Below are 23,341 nucleotides of genomic sequence, written 5' to 3'. Positions count from 1 at the left end.
CAAAAAGACAGACATTCCTTGAATAAAGTCGATATTGCACACACTGTTGCCCTGAGGAGGCGACATATTGGTGGCATTTCGACTGATATGTCTTGCATTTCTTCTCCAAACACCAATACACATTGATGCCCCTAGTAAGTCATCTGCCAAGTGTGAAGCTTGTCAATCTTACAGCTGAACAAATGCAATTCACAGACAGACATCTCATATTTCTACCAAACAGTCAAACTCTTCACCGATGTGTAGAGGTGTGAATCTTTCAGAATCTTATAATTCTATTCAATTCTTTTTTTTCATTGGGTCAAAATTCAATTAAAAATAGATTGATTCACAATCATTTTTTGATTCAAAAGCGATGCAGTAGATAAATGGTGAATGGTCTGTAAATATAATGCGCTTTTCTAGTCTTGATGACAAAAGCTGCTTTAAACTAAAGTTTGTGGCATTATTATTCACCCATTCACACCTATTCACTCATCTTTCATACCCATTCACACGTGGGGTTAAGTGTCCTGCCCAAGGCCACATCAGCATCTAGACTAACGGAGCCAGGATTAGCGAACCCACAACCTTCAAGCTGAAAGACGACTTGCTCTACCACTGAGTTACCGAAGCCCCTGCTAATAGAGTTGCTAATTTGAGGGTCTACTCCACTGTTTTGTGGGTCGACTCGACTGTTTCGCGAGATTAAGTAGCTTCCATTTTTGGCGGAGAAAACGTAAAGTGAACTCAAGCAAATCCATGGAAGCATTATACATTTATTTAAACTAAACGTGTACAAGAAACATTGGTATAACCTGAAAAGGTTAAGTGAGGGAATGACATACTGGGGCTCAACTGCAAGAAAGGTTAACGAAAGGTGAGGGTAGCATCAGTCTACATTAATTTCACCATGTCAGACAGGCGGAAGTGGCTCATTTAACGATACATCTGATGCATTTCCACTGATATGTATTGCTTGTGCAAACACCAACTTCGCCAACTGGTTACTAAGTTACTAAGTCACCTGCCGAGTTTTAAGCTTGTCAAGTGAACTGTTGACAGTTATGCGTTTAAGAGATGGACAGACATCCTTGAATTAATAGGGAGAAATAATATCAACATAACCATCCCTAGTTTAGTTGTGAACATTAGAAAAGGGATCTACCCCTCTCTCTCTTGGCTCTCCGAGTTTTGTGCCACAGCTTAAAGGCAGTTGACACAAAATATGGCAATGTGCAACGCTGCATGCGTGCACACACATGCTCCCCAAACTGTTGCAACTTCCCACAGGGCAGTAACAGTGGATTGTGCCATCAAAGCACTAAAGGTAATGGTGGATGAAATAAAACTGCCATGAAAGAGCATGACTGATGGCGTACATGACAGACAGGCCTCAGAGACAAGCAAGTAACACCCGCCCCTCCTGGACACACACAAGCACACACATCAAGATCTCCTCCCCCTCCTTTTTCTTCCCTGCCCTCTCCTCTTCACTACAGCACATCATTTCACCAGGATGGATTTTACGAACTTCTTTACACACATACACACAAAACCCTAATGTCAACCTAAAACATATACAGTCACTAAAACAACAACCATATGAGGGAGACGGTGCTTGTGTGTGCATCAACTGAGCTAATATTTGTCCAACTATCTGACTTACCGGGGAGATGTAACAACCTGGAGTTGATATTGCATTTGATGAGGCTTCATTATTTATGGAACATTACAGTGATGTGATCACCGCACCCTAGGAAAGCAGATATATGCAAGCAGCACGCGGCGAGGGAGGGTAAAGTTGAGAGGGCAGCAGTCTTCAAAGGGTAATTAAATCACTGGCCAATAAGGGCAGTCATGCAGGTAAAGTTTAAATCACTGCTATTAGGGGAGTTTCTGTAGCAGGGATAATTTTAAAGCCCTTGCAATTCATTGAGCAAACACCCCACACACACACACACAAAATAGCTTGAGGCGCAATTCACTACGAGACATCTGATGCACAGGAGGGGGGTTGTCTGGTGCAAGTGAAAAAAAATCCAGCGCTTCGACACATCTGTCAACTCAACAATGAACAGAGGGGAGATGAACAGTCAAACCAGCCGTATATACTTTGACTGTTGACTCACTGTATGTATGGTTCTGATCCGGCCAAGTCCTGAACTTGAGTCAGCCTGACAGAAACCACAAGAGACGGCCGGGTCCGTCCATCCATCCGAGTAGCTACACGGGAAAAATCTGTGCCTCTTGCCCTTCACCTTTCCCTCTGCTCCATCAACTCTCAGACTCCACCGTCCTGACTAACGCTGACATGACAGCTCCACTGGTTTGTTTGCTCACCGACTTATTCCCCTGATCCGGAGTTGTCGACGTGCGAGTACCAGTCAGAAAAAGAAATAATAAAAAAAAAAATAAAAACAAAGAGAGAAGGGGAGATCAGAGTAATGAAGTGAGGTGCTGTGTTGTGAGTGTGCTAATCAAAGTGAACCATGCAGGGCCACCTCTCCCTGTGATTCAGACTCGATGACCCAGGGCCATAATTAGTCTAAGACTTTCATTCGGATAGCAGCAAATTAATAGACTTCATTAGGCTTTTTTCCTCTCCTCGTCTGTTCCTTCTATACCGAGATTACTTCCAAGTACAAACCACCAAAATTGCTCCTGTGTAAGCAGCAGCAGCAGCAGCATTTTAAGTCAGCTGCACTCCACATGTTTCCTCTGTGGTCTGTGTGAGTACACAGCATTTAAAAATAAATTCACAAATCTGCACTAAATTTAATGATGCTGCATCAAAAAGATCATAATTATTTAGAGGCCCGTGTTAATCAGTGTGTACTATGGCCAGTGGGGATGAATTACTCCAGCCCCTCTATTCTCAGTGGAATAGTGCCCTCTAAAGGCAACTTTAAGACATACAGAAGATGTGTATGTCTGTTTATTGTGTAAAATTAGATGTTTTTTGTTTTTTTTACCCCTGACAACTCTGTCATATCAGGTATGAGACATTACTATCTACATTTCATGAGCTTATATGACAGCACCAGACTGATCGGAAACAATTGTTGAGCGAACACGAACATTTCCCAAGTCATCAATGATTGATGACAACCTAAATCATTAACTTCTGTAGACAAGTGCAGTTCTGTTGCAAACACTCAGCCTGTCAACACTCCCCCCCTGCCCTACATATGCAAAAACATATGTGTGGATGAAAAATAACTGCAGGAAAATCAAGTTGCACAAGCAAATATGTTTTTAACGAGCCAGCCCATTACTTGGGTAATATGAGAAGACAAAAACACAAATTGAGAATAAATTGAGATGCTGATCCTGGAGAAAAGAGAAAACAAAAGGAAGGAGTTTATCCATGCACACACAAAAGTAAAGCAAAGAGCCAGAGCTAACAAAACCAGCAAAAAGAAAAAAAGTCATCCATTCACTGTGTGTTACGTGATCATCAGGCCCTGCCTCTTTTAACAACGATGAAGAGAGCCTTTTAATGATCATGCATTTGATGAGATGTCTCACGTTGGCACAAAATTTCTGCAGCCAGATGAAAAGTCATTACAGAGCTAATGGTGTTCTCGAAAATGTCACGGGCAAAAGCAGAAAAGAGAGAAAAGAGAGTGGGAGGGAGAGGCAGAAAACAAGCAAGGGGAGGGGGAGAGAGAGAGAGGGTCCATTTGATGTGAACAGATGTATTCCAGTGGCGAGCACCACTGACTACTAGACAGCATGAGATGGACGTCCTGGAGCTAAACTCAGATACTGCCTGTGGTTCAAATCAAATGCTACTGAAAGATCTTATCTTGGAGTCATTTTCATGACAAATTCTCCTAGAAATTGTCTTGCCCTCAATGAAACACGAGGTAACCCATACATTGTGCATGTCTTTTTTTTTTTATTATTATTTTTGTATCGTAATCATGGAATATTGAAGCTGCAGTGTGTAACTTTTGAGGATTTGTTTGTTATTATTCTGCCTCCGTTTGGTCTATGTGAACAAAAACAGGATAACATTATTTGAATGCTGCGTCAAACTGAAATACCCATCAAAACTGTGGACGACCAGGATTCTTGAGCAGTAGAATTGATTATATGCACGGTTAACTCCTGGTTTTCAATCAGCCAGCCTGACTATGTCAAGAAAGCTGTTGGCCAAAGATACAGAGATTTTTCTACAGTCAGTGTCTGCAGAAGTTACCATTTAGTGACATATTAAATGATTTAGCAGAGGGCTTCGTCATTTTAGGCCATGTCCAATGATATTGTCCTTTTTGCCGGAGTGTCGATATATCGGGAGTGCAATACTGATACTGACGTATACGTTTTCCCTACACCCAAATGCAAAGGTCATTTAGTCTCTTCTATAGTGAAATTAAAATGTTTCATACTCACATCCCACCACATCTGGGTATGAATTTTATTCATCGTACAAAATAAATAAGCATAAACACAAATAACAGTTGGTGCAAGCATAGAATTCAAAGAGGTAGTGGTCTATGCTGCCTACTGTTTCAGGAAGCTTCTGTATTTTCAGTCAAACTCCAACATGTTTGGAGTCTTCTGACTTTACTAGCACAATGCTGCTGTTGCCTTTGTCTGTCTTGACAAATCAAATCACTTCCTGTGTGCAGCGAAGAAACACTGTTGAGCTAAAAAGGCTTAAACATTTTCACACAACTCAAATTCAAATTTGACTATATATTGCAAAAATGTGAGCTTTTTGACTATTTAATCTTCTTCAGGCATTAAATTTAAAAGAAAAAGACTACCTTCAATGCATTCTCTTTATCCTCACAACTCCACCTCCTCATATCCTCAACCTCTCCATAATTCCTGCATGATGGTTTCCACCAACCTCTCTCAGATTCTTTTGTCCGATTGTAACGTGAAAGCCAACCCAGTTCTTTGCACAGCAGACTGCAAAATTTAGTGCTATTTACCTTGCTCAAGGGTACCCCAGCCCTAGGGGATGTATATATATCTATACATACAGTATATATACGTATGTATATGTATATATACTGTTGAATTCATCGTTTGCATTGTGACTTCAAGGTTTGGGATACAGCAGTTTTTCTCCATTCATTAAGACTAGTAATCTGCCAATAAAGTCATCATGAACATCATTAATAACTCCTAAGTCACGATGCTTCCAATCCCTTAGTTAATGCATTAATGTCATGTGCCATCATGAAGTCAGGCATGAAATACCATTATTAACTGTGAATTACCAATAGTTCACTTGGTAAGTCATCAATGAATAAATGATTTTTCATGCATGAATTTATGATCATCTATGCACTTGAACTGTCAAGTGTTACGAGATATTTTTATTAAAATCTTTAAAATGCTGATCAATAGTCAACTGATAGCCTCAAATCACTATTGGTTGGGGAAAGCCCTTGCCACACCACTCTGAGTTGCAAGTACAAAGGAGCCGTCATTGCATCTATGGACAAAGCTTTACCTCTCCCACACACATAACCACCATTTCTACCAAGTGCCCCCCACTCCAGCCTGCACTGAACTGTCAAAACCCACACAAACACACTTTCTTCCCAGGCCATTATTATAATAACATGGAAATGGGCTGTCTAATTATCTGCAGCAGAGGGAAGAGATCTCGTCTTCCCTCAACTTTCACTTTAACAGGCTACATTGATCTGGAGACTCTGACCTCCACTGAGAACACGGCTTCGATGCTGCGGAAAGACACAAAAAAAAGAAGGGGGACACTTAACTTGTGAGGCTTCCTGCTCAAGTTTGGAATACCCATGTGCTCGTTTCTAACAATCTAGTCATTAAAAGTGAACGGCGTGGTCTGTGGAGCCTTTATGCTGAACTGCAGAGCATCACACTGCATAGTTTTTCAAAATTAATAATGGCTGTCTGTGATTACAAACACAGAGTCACACAAAATGTGCTACCACTATTTGGTTATCAAAGTAGGAAACTTAATAAACTCATTTTAATAAGTTATAACCTTCTACTACAATGGTCAGGAACTAGCCCACCCGTATTAGTATTTAGCCAATATTTAAGGATTTGCTTATTTCACACAGAATGCAAATGTGGGTTTCTGTCTCTGACTAAAGTTTTAAGACTCTCTCAAAAAATGGTTTCGGAAAAGTGTATTTTTGTCCAAGATCGGATAGTTTAGATTAGGGGGAAAAAGATTAAGAGGAAAAAAATCTTGGGTTTTGCCTGATGAAGACGAGATGTTTTGGCTCGAAATTCAATTAGAGAAAATTTCTCCTTAGGCCAAACTTATATGATCTGTACTGTATCTATTTATCTGATTTCATACAAACAACGCAATAACCATTTTCTCACAGTGTTTATATCACTCACCACCACATGAACATCATCTTCCTTGGCTGCTTTATTACTTGATTCCCCAGCTCTACATTTACACACCAGTAATGGAGATTCCATTACTGCTGTCGATTACCCACAGTGTTGCTCTCTGTAGACACACGCGTTTTCAGTTAAAGCTCAGTTAAAAATCAAATTTACAGTAAATATGTATCTGCAATGAAACAAATTTAATCCTGAAATGCAATATTGTTCAGGGTGGTTAACATGACTGTTTTTTTTTTATTAAAAACAACTTAGCAACACTGAATATTAAGCTAATACAGTTAATGTTTTACTTTAATTCCTACATTGTTCATTCAGCTTTTCCAAGGTCAATTCAAGCACTTTTCAGTTTATTTTTCATGTTTTTCCAGCACCATGCATCTGTGGTAAATGAATGTGAATATATGTATTTCACCTTTTTTTAATCAAAATAAAAGATGTAATTTTCTATAAACTGTCAAAATAAAGGTCCAGGTCCAGTTTTCATTTGACGTTTTTGATAATAAGCTATTATTAAGCTACATAATATTATTATATTTTAGCACTTTGTCCAAGCACTTTTCAAACCTTGAAAACACAACATTAAAATCTAAGAATTTTCAAGGCTTTCAAGCACCCATACGAACCATTTCCTGAGCCTTTGCAGTGCCCTAGCTTTGCAGTAAAGGTGGATTAGCAGACCCAAGGGAGAAATGGCAAACTGTGTTTGAGATCTTTGAGGGCTTCATCTAATTGGATGTTATTTATTGGCTGAAAAGGGCACCTCTCTTCATGCTGTTGCTCATTTTCCCCCCAGTACTATGGTGATGAATCCACGTCTTTAGCCTCTTCTTGATGAACAGAGCAAGATGGAAGAAAACGACCGGCTTGCTCTATAGATGTCAATTAAGATACTACTATCTCCACTTCAACCATGAATGTGTGTATGAAAAAAACGTATCCATACATGAACAAGCACAGTAAATATGACACTTGCAGTCATACCCACACATGAAGAAAACAGTAACAAGGCAAGGTGGTTTTCCTCATCCAAATGCCAGTTAAGGTCAAAGAAGTAAGACTGATTTGACTGCACTTACTCGAGGACAGTGGTTATAAAGTTAAAACACTGGACAAATACGGGAGGATGAACTATAAATTCCTTGAAAAAACAATAAAGCAGGCTTCCATGATTCAATTAAAATAATTGAACGAAAGTAGGCCCCAACAGTGACAATAGGGACTTACGTGAATGTGCTCGCCCTATCACAGTGCAGCGTAACAAAGTCTTAGTCAGCATCCATAGTGGACGCCGTCTGTCTTTTGAGAAACGTCTTATCTTTGTCATTTGAAAGCTGCGCACTTGCCTGGCATTTCTGCAGATTAGCATCCTGTAAGAGTTTGCAAACTTCACTGAGAAGTGAACACAAAGCGTACTAAGTGCATCACATGACACGCGTGACATAAATGAGTAATTTGGATCGGATCGATCGATTAATTTAACTAATTCAAGTTAGTATAACTAGTGGTTTAATGACGAATTAAAGTTGGCTGGATGCAGTTTGAACTGGCAATGTCAACAAAAACATTAAGTCATACATGGGACGGTTTGGTTGCATCTTCGCTACAAAAAAGTACCTACTCAACATGGGCGGAGTCATCACTGCACGGCTGCTAAAAACTGTGGTGACTTTCGTGACACACACACAAACAGACACACACAATCAATCAATCAATTCATGAATTCATTCATGAGTTAATCGTCAACTACTCTGATAACCAATTAATCTGTGTGTTTATGTTCAACCTCAAATCATTAAATCTGAATAAATACGATTTTTGGACAGAACAGGACAACAATTTGCGATAATCATCATTGCCTGGTTTGGGAATCAACATTTTTTAACGTTTTTCTGACATAAAGACAGATTCATTAATTTAAAAAATAATAATAATCGTTGGTTGTAGCACTAGAAACCAATCATATTCCATTATGATGGTGGCATGCTTAAAAATAAACTTAAGCACCAATAAAACACACCTCTTATGTATTGTTTGCAGAATTCCATCCTGTTTGACAAAAAATATCAACATTTTATTTAAAAAAACAACATAATAATAATAATGTATTTTTAAAAAGTATATAATAATTTAATTTAAAAAACATATAATGCAATTTGAATAAAGAATTAGAACTGAAAAATGGCGCTTTTATGGTTTATTTCCACTGGTTAAACTAAAGAGGTGATCTCACTGCTGGTGGAACTGAACAGACAGAAAAAAGAACATGAGACAGGATGAGGAGCATAGTGGGGGAAAAAAAAAAGGGATCAGCATTCCACATATCCCCCAATTCCCACCTGCCAGTCGTCTCTAAAAGTTGCTGTGATTTCCACCCTCTCTTTGTGCCTGCCCTGCACACAGAGGAAAGCCCTGCTGTACATGTTTTATCTCTCTCTATTGACACCGATGATCTCAAAGAGCTTCTCCAGAGGCCGTGTGTGAAATCACAGCAACTGCGTCAAGTTCTGAGAGCTGTCAGCGCTGACTCGAGCCATCCACTCACTACATGTACTTGTTTGTTTCCCCTCCTTTTTTTGTTTCCACTAAAAGAACTGACTTTAAAAAAAAACATAGACTTCAAACGGTGCGTTCCATTTGAAGCCCGGAACTCGGACTTTCCAAGCCTTAAACAGGAACACCAACTCGGAAACTCCAGCACTCTAGCACTACTCGGCTCTACTTGACAGGACTCTGGTCAGTTTGGTATCAGTCACGTCTTTTCCATTACTTCAGTTTCTCCTCAACGTGGGCGGGGTTTTAACATAGCACAGTTGTGTGAAACTGTTGCCACGACGTCGTTTTATACGCGACAAACACACAAACTAGTGACTGGCGAAGCTAATCTTTTTGGTGTACTAAATCATTATAGTCACTTCAAAAAGGTGAATTAAAAAGATTCACCAACTCATGCCTCTTCCAATGACGACACACTGACCAATCAGTGACCGGCAGTCTGTTTGGTATCAGCTCAGCTTGTTTGAAACCTTGCCAGAGCAGATACCAAAAAAAGCTTTATTTATTCTATTTGATTGTACCTTTACTTGTTTTGTTATTAGTAATACACTCTGTATTAAATGTAAATATCACGATTATGCTAATGAGAGAACAACTTAGTAGCAAATTTGCACATTGTCATATATTACATTAATTTGAGGAGAAAACATTATCTAAATTTGAGGACACAACAGAAGCAGTAAATTAATAAGTGGTATGACATTATAAATACTTAAAGTGACACAGCGGCCATTACAAAACACTTTAAATTCAAAGCTGCATGTTTTCACAATGCATGAAAATGTGTTGAATCCATCGCAAATAAAGTATTAAACAAGAAAAGGAACCGTCACAATACTCAATTCATTTATAGATTAATACGTAGCCAACCCCGTGGCTTTCATTAAATAACCCTATTGAAAAACATATGAGCCAATCAGCATAAAAATGATAAAACAGCAAGAAATCGAATCAACAGTCATAATAATATTTCTGAGAGCTTACAGCAAGGCCACCAACCCAATCACCTATGTAATCAAACATTCACAAATCTGAACACACACCACACTCGGGTTATTTAAGGGGGGGAAAAAGGCAATTTATGGTCAGATATGAAAGCAACGCAGCTTAGTTTGATCTGCTGGAAGAAACGCTGCAGTCTCATATCACTATCTAATATTCCTGTTCATGTGAAAATACAGTGGAAGTTAACGAACTGCACCACGAAAAAAAAAGTGAGACATGAACTAAATCAATGTGCTCTAGCCCAGTCTGATAGTTCAGCTGGGTCAGGATGACGCTACATTTGTCTTCACAAAGCTTTTTCCATCCCAGCACTTACCAAAGATGAATGAGCATTTTTTTCCCCAAAAAAAAAAATGTTCCCTTAAGTAAGCTACTTTTGCTTTCCTACAATAACTTAAAATGTGAAATATGTGTTATTATTATTACCAAGATTGATGAGATGGTTCTGACTCTGATGGTTCACTCAGGGACTGATAAAGTTAGACTGAAAATCATAACATTTCTTTACATTTAAACAAGATTTACAAAGAAGAATGATTCTACTGAAATCCCATCAGTCACCGTCAGGATATTTTTTTAAATCATTTCAGAGCAAAAGGTTTAAAAAATGTGTTATCCATCACGATGGCGCTACATTACTTTGGGGCTGACTCATCTTCAGGTTACAATCAGAGATCATACTTTTCTAGTCTGATTCGATTGTGATACGTGGATGTTCTGACTCTGAAGAGTGGTGTGTTCAGGGCCAGACTTCTCTCCCAGTCCTGTACCACAAACAGACTATACACCTCCTCTCTACTGTCTTAGAGGGAAACAGTACAACATACAGTAAGTGTGAACTTACCACACGAAGAAGACTGTGTACAGTGTAATATAGGAATCTGTGTTTCTTTTACATCTTAACTTATCGCACTAGTTGCCTGGTAAAAACAAAATGTAGTTCAAATTGTGGACAATGAGTCCACCCTTCACAATTCCAAAACTGAGAGCATTTGTTTGACCCACCATCATAAGCAGGCAAGTGCCATTAACCATCAATATTACCCTCTTCACTTAAATTCAACTAAGGTTGACTAATAACATTAAAATCGTGTAAATACAGGACCCAACGCATCTATTGGCACTTTTCCACGACACAGTCTTGGCACGCCTTGCCTCGACACAGCACAACGCAGCTAAACTCTGCATGGTGTGGTAAGGTTTTCCATTACTACAGTACCTCGTCAACGTCAACGTGTTGAAATTTCCTTGCTAAATGTTGGAGATAAACACATGTTCGGGATTTTTAAGTCTTTTTAAGTCTTGGTTTGATTCTTGTGTCGGACGTCATGCTCGTGACTCTCTGACCAATCGGTGGGCGGCAGTTTGACGACGTCACATATAGTATCGGATCAGCTCGCTTAGAACCACCCTTGCAAGAGCAGGTATTAAAAAAGTACCAGGTACCATCTACTACTACGAGTCAAGCCATACCAGGACTGTGTGGTGGAAAAGCACCATATCAGTGGCTCTGCAAGCTGAGAAGAAAAGCAATGAAACGGTGAAACGAATTTTAAAAATATATAAATACTAACCTTTAGTTTCTGTTCATCAGATCATGCAGCCAAGCAGAAGTAGCAATAAAAAAGAGCAAGAGCAGAGAGGAAGAAAGAGAGCAAATAAGAGAAAGAAGAAAAGCTGATTAGTCAGGTTTGAAGTAAGCAATATTTCAGACATTTTGTTGGCAACAGAGAGACAAGAAAAAAATGCATTGCAATGAATATAAAGCAAAGTTACAGCACAGAGAGAGATTTTGCAAACATCAGCTGAAGGGAGTGGTTATTGCCATGAAGTTGGACAACTATGGATGAATCTACATTTCTTACTATAATGGACTTGTCAATTGTAGAAATTGAGCTGGGTTACTGTTTCTCATAATCACTTAAAATTACACAATATATTGATCTGTCAATTGCTGTAATGGTGTAATGTTCTCGCAGTGAAGCAATGGTGTTAGTCTCTGGTCGAACAAGCTTTTATCACATGCACTAACATGCTGACTTGCTCATGTCTGTCACATTCAATCAATGCAAGTGAATTAATTTTAAACAATTAAGATTTTAAACCCTAGGAAAGGGTTTAAAAAATAAAATGCAGAGGCTACAACTGCAAGTTCTCCACCAGCTTCAAAAGGATAAAACCGTTTTCTCAGCCCATGTGTTCTCCGACAAAAACACAGCCACAAAACAAGAGCTCGAGTTGCAGTGAAACTGCAGATTTCTACAGTCACTTCACGATCACAAAGGTCAACAGACGATGTGTTACAAAGACACGCGATAGTACTACAGCTGAGCTGATACACCACTCCAGTTCTTTCTCTTTTGATGTTCCCTGATGAAGCTCCTTATGGAGAGGAGAGAAGGACGCCTCTCCAGTGTGACGAGCTCCGCCCTCATCGTAAGAGACGGTAACCACAATTAAAGTTCTCAGATGTCATGGGAACAGATTAAAGCTCAGGGTTCAGAGGGAGACAGTCGAGCATCATTAGTGATGCTTCATTTATAATCTGTGATGATTAATAACAATGAGATAACCCTCACTCACGGATCTACAGTAATGATTAACTTTAGTGAACCCCCTACTGTTCGTGTTTAACCTGAACACGCATGAGGACGACTTCTGTCATGCAGCCCCTCCTCTTCCTCTCAAAGCATATAATCAGCATTCAAAGAACAAGGCATGACGTTTACACAACCTTTGTGAATTAAAGGAAGCTGACGTGTGAGCAGTTCAGAGTATGTTAGCATGTGTGAGAGCCCACATAGCATTTCGCAAAGAATGTAGAATCAAGTTAATAGCTTCTTTGCTCCAAATAACAAAGAAATCATAAAAACATTTTGGTTAAGAACAACTATCTTGAGGTTTGAAAAACAAACATTTTACAGACAAAACATCTACTCAAATCAATGGAGAACATAATTGAAAGATTAATCAATTAGGAAAATAACCGCCCTAGAATGTAAAATATATGTACATTTCAAAAAGAGAATAGCTGTTTTGTAAAAGATTTAACTTCTAAATGCTTTTCATCCTCACAGAAACTCTATGTATGGAGGCTGATCGCACTACAATAAATCCTTGGACAAGAAAAATGCATGGTCCACACACTGTCAGCAGCATAGGAGATGATGTTAAAGCATCATACAAGCTCTATATACATTTATAAAATATGCATCATGTATGGTGTTGAGTAAAGGGTAGGAGATATCAGGCCTCCGGGCCATAGTCCACCTGTGAGACTATTTGATCTGGCCTGCAAGATGATTCATAAATACTTAAAAATGAACTCCATCCACCCATCCATCATCCACTCAGACAAAAAAACAGACACGTGGGAGAACGTGCAAAACTGGGATTAGGAATTAAGCCTTCTTGCTATGAGGCACCAGTGCAAAGCAATGTTTCACTGTACTACCTACCTCCTATACCTTTATGCCGTAAAAGAAAAAAACTGACTAGGAAATGAACATGTCCTTCAGTGTGGTCCCTTCCAGCTGTCTGCCTGACAAGTCACTGTCAGCCTGAACAAAACACAGATTGTTAATGCTATTTGAAACGATGCACGCAAGTTTTGTTTAAGTGAGCAAATGGCTTAGGAAGCTGAGACTTCATTCAGGAGGAGAATTTGTAAAAGAGCCATTGTTGTCAGAGTGGAGCGGCTCGAGAGCAGACAAAGTTAAATCGTTGCAAAAGCGCCGGTTTGTCACAGAGAACTGCCGACTTTGTTACTGATATAACCAAAGATATTCAACAAACACTGAAGGACGCCGCAAAGAAAGTTGTTCATGACATGACAAATACCACACGACTGAACATTTTTTTCATGTGGGATCACTGTAGAGTTTCATGACGTGGGAGGAAAGATTGTTTTTGCAAGCCATGCATGGAAATACCAAAGCTAGAGATTTGTTTGAGTTGGATGTTCCGTCAAAAACTTTTACTTCATTTGTTGGCAATGTTTTTTCACCATGACCACCATTCATTTATCCATTGTCTAACTCTTTACCCTTCTCATGAGGGTTGAGCTGGAGCTAATCCCAGCTGACATAGGGCGAAAGGCAGGGTACACCCTGGACAGGTTGCCAGTCCACCGCAAGGCAGAGAGGAACAGCCATTCACTATTACATTATAAGCTACAGTCAATATACAGAGTGTCAAATTGAACTCTGCAGGTTTTTGGACTGTGGGAGCTGGAGAAAACCCATGCACACATAGGAGGAGCATGCAAACTCCACATAGAAAGGCCCTCGGACGCAAACCCGGGTCTTGTTGCTGTAAGGCAACAGTGCTGACTACTACACTGCCGTGTGGCCCTCCATAACTACCAAGCAGAGGATGTTGTGCTCATACTTTTCATGGATATGCTTCATGTCAGTCAACTTGATAGTAATGGAGCAAAGAAGTTGTATTGGTGTGTTGCATACACAGCTCAAAACAGGCTAAAACTGAGGATAGCTTAGAACAGCCACAGTACATACAAAATCCCCATTAAAAAAAAAAAGTTTGGAAACATGGTTGGACTAAACTTGGCCTAGTAAAAGATCCATACAAGAAGCCAAAGCAGGAGAAGCAATGTCAATGTTATAGCAACCTCACCTGTTTCCCTGAGGAATTTTAAACTCCTCACTGTCTCTCAAGAAAATATTTTTTTTCTTTTAAACTATTCTTTCCAGTTACCTGAAATGTCTCACCTGAAAAGCCTGCCATTTGAAACAGTGAGGGGCTAGCTGAGTTTGACATTCCCCCTACAATACACGGAGCCACTCCACAAACACTCCTTTCCCATGTTTTGAAAAGTCGATGGGAACTTTTATTATTTGGTGAACAGAAGCAGAAACAGACACCAGTCTACAGCCTTTTTTGTGTCACACAAAGCAAGCCGTCCCCTTGCTTTCACTCTCACAGAGCAGCAGCTGTGTTGTAAAAGCACACAGACACAGGGAGAAGTAGAAAAGAACAGCGAGGATGGAAGCTGGCTTCCTGGTCTTAGCTTTTAAAATATAGATTCAATCTTGGGGTCAGGTGTGGTCTTTCTCTTCCATTACATAAATGAGTATTTGAAAAGAAAATGTGTGTCGCAGTTTCCACTAAAATCCTTATCTGGAACATTATAGTTGCTGTTTAGAAATCGACCAACGCGCAAAATAAATTTTGAACAAAATTAAATTAAATTAAATTTGTATCAACAGAAGCTTGTTATTTGAGGTTTAAAATCAGAGATAAATGTACTTTTGTACATGCAAGGAGGTATTAATGAAAATAGCGCAGACAAACTGGTGGTGCACAGGATGGGTGTCATAATTAACTACACAGGAAGAGAGCCTTTCCTTTTATTGAGTGAGGAAAATGGGAAATCAACAACCTTCTTTTCCTGCAACACGATCTTATCTGACCACCATCATTGATCTGCTGTAGCAAGGTGCAATTAAATGTGATATATATTAGACATTTTACTTCTGCAGTGTTTCCTCTAGCAGCATGAATACTAAACAAGTTATGTTTGTGTATTTGTCAAGTTTGTATAGTTGATGTATTTGTAGCTGTACCTGACGTCGAACAACCAAGGTAATGCCCTCTTTTCATCAAAGTGAAGATGGTAGGTAAATGTTGTACCAAAACAGATGCAGACAGGTTAATGTAAGAGCATTTTACCGGATCACCACAGATCCAGAAAGATAGCAGGGGTGAATCACATCGAGCAAAAGAAGACAAAAAAAGGGAACAAACACAAGCAATCGACTAGTAAATCATGGACTAGATTTACCACAAGCTAGTCTGCACTCCTTCAGCCAATAAAGCTATTTCTGTGGAAGAAAAATAGCATTTTCAAGGCTTTCAAGCACCCATACAAACCCTGTAACGCTAACGTTATGCCACGTGACGCTAAAGGAACACTCATACTTCCAGTAACAACAATGCTATCTTTAGCTGGTAGACTCCAGAGTTGAAAGCCAGATTGCATCCATTCGTTTACCTGACAGTTTGTCGGGATACTGCAGGTGTGGCATAATGCCCTTGTTGTTTCCATACTCGGATCAGTCTCTTAAGTTTGGCGATTTATCGATCGATCCCTGTACATTTATAGAGTAAAAAAGGTTGAATCCAGCACCAGTCTTGTTCATTTTTGCTGCGTCTTGCATCTTGATGTGTTTCCACCAAGTGGAACAAGGTCAGAGGTGCAGACTTCACCCCATTCAAGCAACAAGCCTATGGCGCCCTCTGCTGGTCATAGTGGCAAGTGCAGCAAGTGTGGAAGCACAAACAAACAAGCAAGCAAACAGACAGACAGACACACAGAGCCGCCAAAAACAATAATAACTGGTACAGTACAGTGCAGTACATATTTGTTTGCATTTCCATTAGGAATAGAACCAAAATAAGCAGGCTGTAGCACTTAATTTGTAGGCAGCCTTCCCCTGGGGTTACCAGAGTAAAATGGTTCGATAATGTCAAGGTGGAGCTAAACCGGCTCCACCCACAACAGTCAGCTGATTGGGATGCAACTTGACGTGTTGTTGAGACAAACCAAATATGTCCTCCATCGTTGTGTCCTGGGTCGTGCTCAATGCTGTTCATTGTCAACACACCGGTATGACGTCACGCTAGGTGGCCATCGGGCACCTGTCACAGCCCACCTACCAAGTAGAGGTCAAAACGCAAGCCTGACCCAGGACTTTACCATCCAAACTGTACCATACAGAACCAAACCCAACCGTACCATTATGGCAGTTCACGACATCTCTATATGTCAGGATGTGACATTGTGACTTCACAGTTACTTGCAGCTTGAATCATATAAATGATCTATTTCCATTAAACACAGTGTCATTGTACATTGTGTGTATTAAACTGCCCTATAAAACTCAAGCTCTTGTGCTTCTATCAGTCAAAGTGCAGTTGCCTTTGTAGTTTCCAAGATTAACTGGCATCGATGACAACTCATCTGCTGCAGAAGTCCACAAAATTCCACTATCTCCGGCATACCCCCACCAACACAATCCATTTCACTGACGCTAATTAGTTCTTAATTGAATACTAAGTGAAATGTGAGCTGCATACAAATGTATTTTTCTTTGTTGCTTAGTAGGAGAGTGATTTGAATTTTAATAGTTAAAAGAGTGAATAGTGAAATCAGATACCAAATGCGCAACCATCTGCTGTAATATTTCTGGCACTATTCAACATTAATTTGCCAATTATCTTCGCAATGTGTGGTCAGGTTGAAAAGCATATTTGTTTTACACCATACCATCTTTCCAAAGTTATCAATTTTTTTCCTCGTTTAGCAGCATCTATGTTTGTTTGTTGTGTGTGCCGATGTTTTCAACATAGGTGACATTCACCTCCAGGATAATTAGGAGGTTTTCTTAATTGGATGTAGAGGTTGTTTGATATTTCTTATGTGTGAGCCTTAGATGTGTGCAGCTATGTGAATGGAATGCGAACAAGCACACAGCAAACACTTCCACCTATTGCTTAAATCCCAATGGATGTAACAATTCAAATGTTTACCACATAAACCTGCATAAATAAGCAAACATCCAATTTGTATTAATTTCTATTCACCACCATGCACATGCGTTTAATGTTACTCTGCTATTGCTCAACTGCCACTGAAGACATACACAAACACAAAATGGTGTCTCCTCACTGTTCTGTCCATAATTGAAGCATTCATTATTTTTTATCATTTTTTTAATTTATTTTTGGGGCAAGGACGTGTCAGACATTTACAGCTAATGAATGCAGATTTGAGAAACGAGCCAAGATATCAACTCACATTATTCAGTAGTCTTGTTTAATTTTGCTCACTCTGACCTATTCCCTAACGCGAAGAAACAGCCATTAATCGCAATTTGTTCACCGGGGAGAATTGTTGAAGTGGCACTGACCCTTTGCCAAGCATCACACTCTCTATATCCATGTCTTAGACAAACAGAGGAGCCATTGACGATATTGCAAATGTGAATATTATGTCCAATCACTAGTGACATACATACATTTTAATTCTTCAAAATAAAGTAATATACATTTTGGTGAAATGTGTAGTTCCAGCCTTATCTTACCACAGTGAAAAATACAAACTATTCACAGTCACTGAGAGCTGGGCAAAATATGGATATTATATCTATATCATGACATGAGACAAGATATCTTAGATTTTGGATATTGTCATAAAGGCTGTTGCATTGATTATCATCACATTCATTATATTAACTACATTTGTGAAACAAACTAAAAATTATAAATGAAATATTATACATTGAATAACATACTTGTAATCAATTTATATCTGTTTTAAAGACACTTAATCCCACCTCTGTAAGTTTAAGATCATGTAAATGAGATAATAAACAGTAGATTATATTTTATTTTAGATTGTATCGACAGTGTATATGTCACTGTGCTTTGAGAAGCACAAAATTATCTCAAAAGAAAACTTTCCCTATGTCCAGAGAAACAACCTGTGTGCAGCATTATATGATCCCCATATAGCGTGTATATCGAGATATAGACTAAAAATATCCACATTTTTTATTATTTATAAGCCATATTGCCCTGCCCAACAGTGACTGTATTTTTATACACTTGATTACTTGGACTGCAAAAAAATATAGAGACGGTCTGAAAACAAACATTTCTTAGTCTCCATCCACATTTAGCAGTTTGAGGAAAGGATGGCAGGGATTTTATACTGTGAAAAACACAAACATTTCCAAACAATAGGGGAGTCTGAAGGGACAAAAATTAAAATTGAATGAGGAAAAACTGAGTGAATACTGTTTCGCCCAGTGTCCTTTTTCAATGTTTAATGCTGATCCAGATGCTGCTGCTCTTAAGTGAGATGAAACACGATTCTACATGGCTGTGTTAATAAGACAACAGACCCATGTGCACATACTGTACACGGACACTCGCTGACACACAACAGCAGTAGCCGTTGCAACTGTGTGTGTGAGACAGCTGAGCCCAGCAGCTATGCTGTTCCTACAACCTCCACGGGGAGCCAGGACAAGAAGAGACGGAGGAAAACAACACTGGGTACAATGTCAAAGGTTTGAAACTGGTCAAATGTTTTATGCCTTCCTTGCCATATCTAAAATGCATGACGAGTAAGAAAACCAAACAGATGGCATACTGCAAAGAGGAACGCACTTGGTTTGCTTGTCTCCTCATACAATGAAAATTATGGTTACTTTCAATTAGTATAAAATGTGTGCATGCTCCAGGTCATTACCCGAACACACGTCTCACAACTGTTTCCAGGGGTTGCAAAGCATTTTGAATTTTGTGGGTGAAATGATTTTTAAATGTAAGATAATAGGGGCGGGTCACGTTGGTGATATATCGGCATCCTTCCGCATGCAACATGAGAATCGCAGGGAATGCGTAGGGGGAAAAAACAATGTTTTAAATCAACAAATTAAGGTGCTCTAATCAGTGCAGGCATTTTTGATCCATGCAATACTACGTAAACACTTTATTATAACCGATTGTTAATTTATTTATTTATTATTAAATAGTGCTGCTAGCATTAGAGTTTTCATAACACTCGGTAGAGTAGGATAGAAGCTTTTCAACCTGATTGGGATTGAGTGCGTCTCTCTCTTTATTTACAGTATTACCCGTGGATATGAACACGCTCTCAGAGTACACGTGTCACTGACACATATAGATATTTGAGGCAACTTTTGAGAGTTGCTGGTATTTTGGTGCAGCCCACGTCTCTCCACCAAAGCAGAAGCTTGTTATCCGCAGAGAGAAGAGTTTCTGTCGGCTTCTATCCCCACGGGGGTGTCGCTGCTGCTGCTGCTTTTGCCAAAGTCACTCTGTTTTTACAGGTCCCCAAAAGGTAGGTACACCTTACGAGCGTCCTCTGCTGGACCCTAAGGGGTACTACTTCAAAAGTCATTACAGCTCGAACTTTAACTTTGCACCCATGTTCGAAACAATATCGAAATTTGAATAAAAAGTGACAGCCCTATTATAGTTTTGCAATAAAAAATGTAAATATCATAAATATATTTCAAATGTAGTAGGTTCTTTCCCCTTTTGTCAGTATACAATGGTGGGGGAGAGTCCTCTAACAAGAGTAAAAATATGGGTCCCTAAATAAAAAGGTTTGGAACAACTGCCCTCACAGATGGACAGGGTATTGGCACCGAGTTGCCAAATTTCAGTTTGATTTGTGATTGAATATCATTTCAGTTACTTCATTTATAGTTTTGTTCAGATACGACAGAGCTTTTCAGAGAACTAAAAGTTTTAGTCAAACTATACTCAGCCTTTGTAGCTGCTTGGCTATTCCTTCAGTCATTGGTCATCGGAACAGGATGGTGGAAAAAGGAATACATTAAGAGATGTTGCAATTTCATACATCAATATCAGATAATTGGAATTATATTTTTTCCTATTAAAAAATAGGACCCTACTAACAAATGGCCTGCTGTTGGGGTATCATTCCTTTTACCATTTAGATCACTCTCCATTATTCTAGATCTCAACGGTGGAGAACAAGGGAACACTGATATGTAGGGGCGGTCTCATGGACCCCGAGAGGAGTAGCATTGAGTAGTGACAAGTAGATAACTGGATGAATAATTCAAATTGTCGTAAGCTGGCTGACTCAGTGACAAGATGTGAAAGGAAAAAAAAATAGATGTGAATAAATCATCAGAGAAGGGACTAATAGTCCAAGCACAGGAGAGGACAAGACTGATAACATCTCTTGCTGCCTCTCGCTGTATCTTTAATCACTCTAACAACCTTGTACATGAATATTCCTGATCTTGCCAACCATACTAATGTGTATGCATACATCTGCAGCATTACCATCAGGAGCAGTATGTACACCTCACCAAAATCTAAAACAGCACAACGACCTCGGAGACTCTGACTCAGCAAGGACTGCAGAGTCTGTCTTCCAACATGGCGCCTCCCGTGTGGCAGCCTGTGGCAGCAGCTCTCGCTACTTTTTGTAGCTCTTTTTGTCTTAAAATGTATGTCTTAAATTGTATTTTTACGTGGAGAAAGAAGAGTAGGTGCAGATTAATAAAGGACTATCTTGAAAATAATCACTGAAGATTAATGGTCAATTACACAAAAAATACATTATGAAATCAAAAATGACATTATGCTAATGTTGAGATGTAAGGTGTCTGCACTGTAGTCTGCATTATTCTTTAAGGACCAGAGTGTAGGAATTAGTGGCACCTAATGGACAGACTGCAGACTGTAATAAATTGAGGGCTCTGCCGCTCACCCTTCTTTTTCCCAAGCACATCAGGGAACTATGGTGGCCTTCAAAGTGAACGAAGGATGATGTTCTCTAAAAGGCAAAACCCATACTGTGGCTGGTGCACTTTTATTTTGAAGCAATTACACAACTTTAGACATAATTATGGTTAGTATATTCAATTTCTGGAAACGAACAGTGTTAATCAGTGGACCTATATATTCCTGAGGAATATTGTATAGTGACTTCTTCCCTTGTGCTGCAGCTATAAGGTGCATAGCCAGAACACATAAAGAGGTGAAAAAGCTCATTTTAAAATTAAATTGTTCGGGTCAGGTTCTGTCATGCTGACTGGGATTTGTATTTTATGTTTTAAAAGTCATTTTTAACGTCATATGCCCGTGATGGGAAAATGAGCAGGGAACAACATTATGCAGGATTAACAGTTTGACAAATCTGTGCATTAAGAATCTAGCATGACAGCACAAAATAAAAGAACACAGAATAGTACAGCCAGATGAATGTAAAAGCAAAACAAAAATAATATAAATAAAATAGTGAGAGCCTGACCTGTTCTTTGTGAACCAAAAGTGAGAGCAACTCTGCTCAGCAAGTCTGGTTTGGCATACTGGTTGTCATCAGCCAGCACCCAGAAACAGCTCTCTGACATTTCCTGGGGACAGATCTGAAAACACACAACCACAGTACAGCTGCAGCACTTATAGTAAACACGTTATGCATTATAGCTGTCACAAAGAGAAATTAGGAAAACAGGAAAGTCACAAATTAAGGTCCCCAAAGAAATATAAATTGCAGATATTGAAGATTAACTTAAATATTCTATTGAAAATATCCACAGCAGTGTAACAAAATACAAGTATAAGTAAAAGAGAAAGGCAAAAAGCACTAATACACTTAATTAATTAGTAGTTCTCCATATTAAACACATTAATATAGTGTAAAGAATTGCAGTGTGAGCATAAAATTACTTAAACATCTGTGCTAATGTAGGAGTGTATACTAAACAATCTAATAACCTAATATAATATAATTGAATATTGAATTCAATTATATTATACATATATAATATATATTATATTATATTAGTATAATTTAATTCAATATTTTAATATTTTCAAAATGAACAACTCATGGAATGTTCAAGCATTTGTTTGCATTATCAGTGTCTTAGAGAATGAACCCTACACAGTAAACTGGAAGTTGTCGCTGCCAACCCTGACCATGGAGCTAAAGACAAGACTATTTAGACAATCTAGAATCCATGGTCAAAAGTGCATGACGCAAGGTGCAAAGAGTTTCTATTTAGTGTATTTGGCATAAAACAGATACAACCAGCAAGTGAAATGGACTGATTTAACATTGCGTACAACACAGAGAGCTTCATGTTGACACAATCGTGTCTCCCTTTCCAATTTAATGACAAATGCAAGAGTGGAATTCAGAGGATAATACATGGACTAATATAAGAGGCAGATGTGATTTTAATGGTGTGTCCGCAATCGCTGTAGCCAGCAACTCCAGCTAACGCTAAAGTGGACATGGTCCTTGGCAGGTGAACCCTCTGCCGCTATGGATCCTATATGTTGTTGTGAGGACATGATGGACTACAGTTTAGGATTACAGGTAGGAATGGGGCTGATCCAATCCAGTATTGGTATCGGGTTCCGATACAGATGTAATTGACGGATCGGAAATTTCCGATCCAACTGTAGAAATTTCCGTTCCGATCCGTCTGTTCTTTAATGTTGTCTCTCCACTTTGTCACTCTTTGGGTGCATCCCAAATCACTGGCCTTCTACATGCCACTATCGTTTGGGGAAATGTGTGTCATAATATTACTACTAGTTAAACCTAAGCTACTGCTAGGTCGTCAGGAGGTTACCCTGTCTGTCAAAACATGTTTACTTTGCTTACTCTTTAAAATTAACTCAGGCACTCTCGTAAAAGTTTCACAACAGCTTTTCCTACGTTATAACCATATGTGAGTGTCTCGCACAGCTGTGCCAGAAGACAGGTCCTCCTCATGTCCTGCTAAAAGGCTAATGTCACATTTCAAGCATATGTTTTACTTTGTTGAACATCTGTACCAGTGTAGACCTGACATTAAATTATTAATCAAACCCCCAAACTGATCAC

At 39.1% G+C, this 23,341-nt stretch overlaps 1 protein-coding gene across 1 annotated transcript in view; it reads right to left on the bottom strand.

Moving 5' to 3' along the window:
* LOC310928564 (protein diaphanous homolog 3-like) overlaps positions 1–23,341 on the bottom strand; it is a gene marked incomplete at both ends in the record, with an annotated part of 191,494 nt that overhangs the window by 127,756 nt on the left and 40,397 nt on the right. Inside the window, one exon of the mRNA XM_083891154.1 lies at positions 21,755–21,869. Coding sequence (XP_083747280.1) covers positions 21,755–21,869 — 115 coding nt within the window. The remainder of the gene's footprint in view (positions 1–21,754; positions 21,870–23,341) is intronic.

The sequence above is a fragment of the Microchirus variegatus genome (assembly GCF_963457635.1).
Source record: "Microchirus variegatus genome assembly, chromosome: 6".
Lineage (NCBI taxonomy): Eukaryota > Metazoa > Chordata > Actinopteri > Pleuronectiformes > Soleidae > Microchirus > Microchirus variegatus.
Note: the sequence above shows the minus strand (reverse complement) of the source record. Positions and strands in the feature narration are given on the sequence as shown.